The sequence below is a fragment of the Orycteropus afer genome, unplaced genomic scaffold (assembly GCF_000298275.1).
Source record: "Orycteropus afer afer isolate SDZICR_OR568_19922 unplaced genomic scaffold, OryAfe1.0 scaffold00385, whole genome shotgun sequence".
Taxonomy (NCBI): Eukaryota; Metazoa; Chordata; class Mammalia; order Tubulidentata; family Orycteropodidae; genus Orycteropus; species Orycteropus afer.
Window position 1 is genome coordinate 973868 of NW_006921972.1, and position 6489 is coordinate 980356.

At 51.6% G+C, this 6489-nt stretch overlaps 1 protein-coding gene across 1 annotated transcript in view; it reads right to left on the minus strand.

Annotated features, from left to right (window-relative positions):
- Window positions 1-6489, minus strand: part of ATP9B (ATPase phospholipid transporting 9B (putative)) — a 285800-nt gene that overhangs the window by 476 nt on the left and 278835 nt on the right. The window contains exons 25-28 of the mRNA XM_007953302.1: window positions 3676-3784; window positions 3194-3251; window positions 2346-2549; window positions 1137-1169 (exon numbers count right to left, since the gene is read on the minus strand). Of these exons, the coding sequence (XP_007951493.1) occupies window positions 1137-1169; window positions 2346-2549; window positions 3194-3251; window positions 3676-3784 (404 nt within the window). The remainder of the gene's footprint in view (window positions 1-1136; window positions 1170-2345; window positions 2550-3193; window positions 3252-3675; window positions 3785-6489) is intronic.

The following is a 6489-nucleotide window of genomic DNA, read 5'->3' on the forward strand; positions in this document are numbered from 1 at the left end:
CAGTCTTCACGGAAGCAAAGCCCAAACCACACCCACTGCCGTGGAGTCCATTCTGACCCACAGGGCCCCTAGAGGACAGAGTGGAACTGCCCCACAGGGTCTCCAAGGCTGTCAGTCTTCACGGAAGCAAAGCCCAAACCACACCCACTGCCGTGGAGTCAATTTTCACTCACAGCGCCCCTAGAGGACAGGATGGAACTGCACCACAGTCTCCAAGGCTGTGTCACCTTTACTAAAGTGGACTGCCTCAACCTTTTCATGTAGAGCAGCTGGTGTATTTGAACTGCCAACGTTTTGGTGGGCAGCTGAGTGCCTTCACCACTGTACCACCAGGGCTCCTGCACTTGGGAACCACTGAGGCCCTAGCTACCCCCACACCTGGTCTACTAGTGACAACCACCTCTGCTTTGTGGCTGGCTTCAACCACTTGGGCAGATTTCTTCTTTTAACTGTACTGGGGTTTGGGTACCACAAGACACAGGTGACATGGGTCCTTGAAGGTGCAACCTCCTGACGCTCTCCCTGGGGCCTGTGCTCCCAGCAGCCCGCAGCCCTGAGTGCGAGTCTCGCTTCGCACCGGGAGAACAGCACTGGTAATGCCGCTCTTTAAATCTCTGGTGGGCAGAGGCACGTGAAGGGCCTGACATGTGCAGTCAACTCTGTACAGATGGAGACCCTCCCTCCTGTGCGGTTGAGTACAGGATGAAAAGCCTCTCTCCAGGGATTCACAGGCTTTTACACAAACTCCTGGGCGATGTCTCCTGGATCGGAGGCCACAAGGGCACTGCACAGTGATACTGAGCCGAGTTTCGAAAAGCCCTGAAGTGCTGTCCGGGCGCTCAGACGCGAAAGGGGAGGTAAAAGCTTGGTGAGGGGTGTGTGTGTCACCATCACCTGTGGCCATGCATACGTCTAATAAGCCCACAGAGCCCCACGCACCCTGATCGGCTGCCAGACACCGTTAAAGGCAGGGGCATCTTAGAAGCAGAAGATGCACGTGTCAGACCCTCGCCTGATGTCACAAGAAGAGTTAGTGAGAAACGGGAAGTTCATTAAAGAGTTTACTGATCAGGTAAGGCCTTCTAGCAAGACTGTCTAAGTTTCTAGGTTCTGAAGGAATCGATAATATCACCTACCTAAGAAAGCGCCAAAGGACACTCTGCCAATACCTGTTACAAATAAAACGGAAATAAAGAAGAGGACAGATTAAGGCAGGCAGGCGTTACATCGACAGCTAACACGCAGAGTACACGGGAGTCGACAGCACACCGTGAAGTACGTCCATCTGTGCGGTGAGCTAACACGCAGAGTACACGGCAGAAGACAGCACACCGCGAAGTACGTCCGTCTGTGCGGTGAGCTAACACACAGAGTACACGGGAGTCGAAAACACACCGTGAAGTACGTCCGTCTGTGCGGTGAGCTAACACGCAGAGTACACGGGAGAAGACAGCACGCCGTGAAGTACGTCCCTCTGTGTGGTTACAGTGCTTCCATGTCACTGCCTGGTGTAATTCTCACATGTAAGTGAGAACTGCTAATGACTGTAACTTAAAAGTATCTACCCAAAGTCTCTCTTCTAGGACTAGAGCCACGAGGTTGACGGGGGCACTCCCATGCAGTCCCACTTTTAGGTACAAAGCCAAGAGACAGGGAGTAGTGACAGGTGCTGACCTTGCTCCACCACTGCCCCCCCAGAGATGGATGCACACCGTGGTGTGTCCACACAGAGGACGACCCCTGAGGCCTAAGGAGAAACCCAGGCCTGAAGCTCGCCACCACGTGGGTGAACCCAGAGCCCAGCCTGCTGAGCACACTGAGCAGCCGCACAAGGCTGAGTTCAGAATCAGCCCACGTGCTCGCGCCAGGCAACACTAGAGACCCCAGGCCGGCAGTGGGCAGCCGCGCCGGGGCCGTGGAGGGGTCAGTGCTCAGGGGCAGGGAGTCTATGGTTGGGCGCAGAAGGCTTTGGAAACGGACAGTGAGGACGGCTGTGGGGCCACCGGCAGAATGGTGTCAGTGTCCCTGACGTGCATCTGCAGAAGCTGCTGGGCCCCAAGTTTTGTTGTGAACATTTTCACCACAATTTAGAAAATAACTGGAGGAAACTTCAGCCTGCTGCTGTGCGGCCCAGGACGCCCCTGCTACGCCTGGGCCCCGAGGGATGTTCTGCCATTGCAGGCCTGTGACATCTGGGTGGGCGGGGCTGCACCTCCCCCCCCATGAGGAGCTGTCACCGAGCCCTCTGCTGCGGGTCTCCTCGTGCTCTAAGCAGGATGTCATCAAGAATGGGCTGCGGAGCCACCGAGCCACCGCCGTTCAGCCGAGCGCCTGCAGCAACTCACCGAAATACTCGCTCAGGAAGGCAAGCGAGGCCAGGTAGCAGCCCAGGCTCAGGAGCTCGGCCACGGCCATCAGCCAGTGCCACGTGCGGATGGTCAGCGCCACCATCAGCAGCTCCGTGAGGACCAGCGCCGTGAAGGAGATGGCCACCACGTGAACGAACTCCGCCTCGAACAGCAGCAGCGCACCATACATGAGGATGCCCCCTGGGAAGAGGGGAGGCAGCCTCAGGCTGACGGCCCCGCCCACCAGCCAGGCACAGGGATGGGGGGGCGAGCCGGTGGCAGCCCCCGGAGGCAGAGCTCTGCTCGCACACAAACACCAGCTGTGGGGAACTTATTTCAGAGTCTGGATTACGAGTGGGGTGAGATGTGGCCGGCGGGCAGAGCCCCCAGGTGGAGGCTCAGGCTCGTGCTAGCGTGTGAAGGGCCACGCCTGCACTGCAAGCAGGGCATCTACCCCCGGCCCGGGGGAGCACGCCTGGTCTACCTGTGCTCACCCTGCCAACAATGCCCTGCACCTGCACCACACAAAGTACGCTCACGGACTTCTAGGTGCCCAATGCCCCCGCCCCGCCCTGCCACGGCTCCCTGCACCAAGGCCACTGTGTGGGTGACGCCATGGCAGTGCTTACTGCCCATTTCCTAATTCCACACAGGTCAGCGAGCCACACTGCGTCACGAAGAGATGTAAACCCTACCTGTTGGAATACCTCCCACCAAATAAACAGGAGCCACATGTAACCGCTGATGCTGTTCTAAGCTTTTGAAATTTAAAGTGGAGGAGGAGACAAAGTCGGTCACAGAAGGTGAAAACACCTTGGTTCCAGCAAAACCAGGGCCCGTCCTACCTTGGTAAATGCTGATCAAAACCCAGATGAGGAAGGTCTTGAAGGACAAGGATCTTCCCTAGGGTGACAGCAGACCAGGGCAGTCAGCAGGGCAGCAGGGCAGGTTTAGTCAGGCATTTTCAAGCAGCTGGGAATGTGCAACCCCCAGGTATCCAAACTACTTCACACACTGAGCCCACTACTTACCTGCCAGCTCCTCTGAAAAGACAGGAAGGACTCTGGGGTTAGCAGGCCACACTCTCTGTGACAGCACAAGCAGTCACAGACAATGTGTGAACAGGTGGGTGTGGCTGTGCGCAGACAGAGCTTTGACGACACAGCAGGGTGCAGGGTGACCACTGCTCCCCAGGACTTCTCAAGGACCTCCTGGCAAGATTCTGGGAGACACACCCCCTACCCAGCTTCGAAGCTGGGGACTTCCAGACAGGAGACATCCTTGGGAGGTTCCCCAGCACGCCTGTGGGTCAGGTGGGGACACGCACCTTGGTGAGGTCCTTGTAGAGCTCTGGGTACAGCAGCGCCGTCTCTGGCCGCACGTCCTGGTCCAGCACCAATGAGAACACCGGGAACATGGTGTATATCGTAGCATACCTTGAAACCAAGAGTAACGCAAGATGGACAGGAGAAACTGCAGAGTGCAGCCATGCAAATGAGGTGCAACTATGCAAATAAGACACAACTATGCAAATGAGGTATGACCATGCAAGTCTAGAAGCTGAGGTCAGAGCTACAGAAACCCCAACGCTTTAAAACAGAGGCAAGTTGGCAACCAAGCAAGATGGCTGCTAATGTGGTATCTACCCCACAGCAACATGCTCTGTGGGCCCACGGACACCACCCATCTGTCTCGTCTGTCATACTGGTGGCTCCAGTGTTGCTGTGATGCCAGAAGCTCTGCCCTTGGTGTTTCAAGCACCAGCAGAGTCCTCCACGCCGGTCAGGTTTCAGCGGAGCTTCCAGACTAAGATAGATGAGGAAGAAGAAAGAGGCAGCCAACTTCCAAAAGAAATTAACCACCAAAACTTGACGAACAGCCCTGAAACACTGTCCGACACAGTGCTGGAAGACGAGCCCCTCGGGTCGGAAGGCACTCCAAATACGACAGGGGAAGAGCTGCCTCCTCAGAGTAGAGTTGACCTTAACGACATGGATGGAGTAAAGCTTTTGGGGCCTCCATTGGCTGATGTAGCATGACTTAAGATGGGAAGAAACAGCTGCAATTATCCATTAATAATCAAAACAGGGAATGTACAAAGTATGAATCTCAGAAAATTGGAAGTTTCAAAAATGAAATAGAATGCATGAAGATGGATATCCCGGGCATTAGTGAGCCGAAATGGACTGGTGCTGGCCATTTTGAATCAGTCAGTCACATGGTGTACTATGCCAGGAATGATAAATTGAAGAGGAATGGAGTGGCATTCATCATCACAGAGAATATTCCAAGATCTGTCCTGAAGCACAATGCTGTCAGCGATAGGCTAATACCCATCTGCCTATGAGGACCAGTTAGTACTACTATTATTCAAACTTACACACCAACCACTAAAGCCAAAGGCAAGGAAATTGAAGATTTTTACCAATTTCTGCAGTCTGAAATTGACTAAACATGCAATCAAAATGTACTGATTATTACTGATGATTGGAATGTGAAAGCTGGAAACAAAGAATCACTGGTAGTTCAAAAATATGGCCTTGGTGACAGAAATGCTACAACAGAATTTTGAAAGACCAAAGACTTATTCATCACAAACACCTTTTTTCAACAACATAAATGGCAACTATACACATGAACCTCACCAAATGGAACACACAGGAGTGAAATCGACTACATCTGTGTAAAGAGGCAACGGACAAGCTCAGTACCATCAGTCAGAACCAGGCCAGGAGCTGATTGTGGAACAGACCATCAACTGCTCACATCCAAGTTCAAGCTGAAGCTGAAGACAATTAAACAAGTCCACGAGAGCCCAAATACAGCCTTGAGTACATTCCATCTGCATTTAGAGACCATGAGAAGAACAGGTTTGATACACTGAACACCAATAACCAAAACCTAGGCGAATTGTGGGATGATGCCAAGAACATCAGCCATCATTAAAAAGACAGGAAAGGAAATAAAGACAAAAATGGAAGTCAGAAGAGACTTTGAAAATTGCTTTTGAATGGAGAGTAGCTAAAGCAAATGGAAGAAATGATGAAGTAAAAGAGTTGAACAGAAGATTTCAAAGAGCAGCTCAAGAAGACAAAGCCAGTATTATAATAAAATGTACAAATACTGGGAGTTAGAAAACCCAAGGAGAAGAACACATCTGGCATTTCTCAAGCTGAAGGAACTGAAGAAAAAAATTCAAGCCTCAAGTTGCAATAATTAAGGGAGCTCTGGTGGCTTAGTGACTAAGGCATCTGACTGCTAACCAGAAGGCTGGCGGTTCAAACCCACCAGCCACTCCTCGGAAGGACGCTTGGGCAATCTACTTCCGTAGTGATACTGCCTCGGAAACCCAAGGAGGGGTCGCCATGAGTCGGCTCCAGTTCAATGGCAGTGAGTCTGGTTTTCTGGTTTAAGGACAAAATATTGAATGATGCAAGAAGCATCAAAAAGATATGGAAGGAATACACAGAGACACTGTCCCAAGAAGGACTGGTCGATATACAACCATTTCAGGGGGCAGTGTACGGTCAAGAACTGACGGTAACGAAGGAAGCCCAAGCTGTGCTTAAGGAAGCGGCATAAGACAAGGCTCCAGGAACTGACGGAATACCCCCGGAGATGTTTCAACCAACAGATGTCCCGCTGGAGGCACTCACTCGGCTACGCCAAGAAAACCAGAAGACACTACCTGGCCAACTGACTGGAAGAGATCCATATTTGTGCCCATTCCAAAGAAAGGTGATCCCACAGAATGCGGAAATCACCGAACAGCACTGTTAATATTGCAAGCAAGTAAAATTTTGGTGGAAATATTTTAAAAATGGCTGCAGCAGTGCATTGACAAGGAACCACCAGATATTTAAGCAGATTCTGAAGAGGGTATGGAATGAGGAGTATCATAGCTGATGTCACATGGATCTTGGCTAAAAATAAAGAAAGTGAGAAAGATGTTTACCTGTGTTTTATTAACTATGCAAAGGCATTTGACTGTGTGGATCATAACAAATTATGGATAACATTAGGAAGAATGGGAATTCCAGAACACTTAACTGTGCTCATGTGGAACCTGCACATAGACCAAGAGGCTGTCATTTGAACAAAACAAGGGGATACTGCATGGTTTAAAATCAAGAAGGGAGTG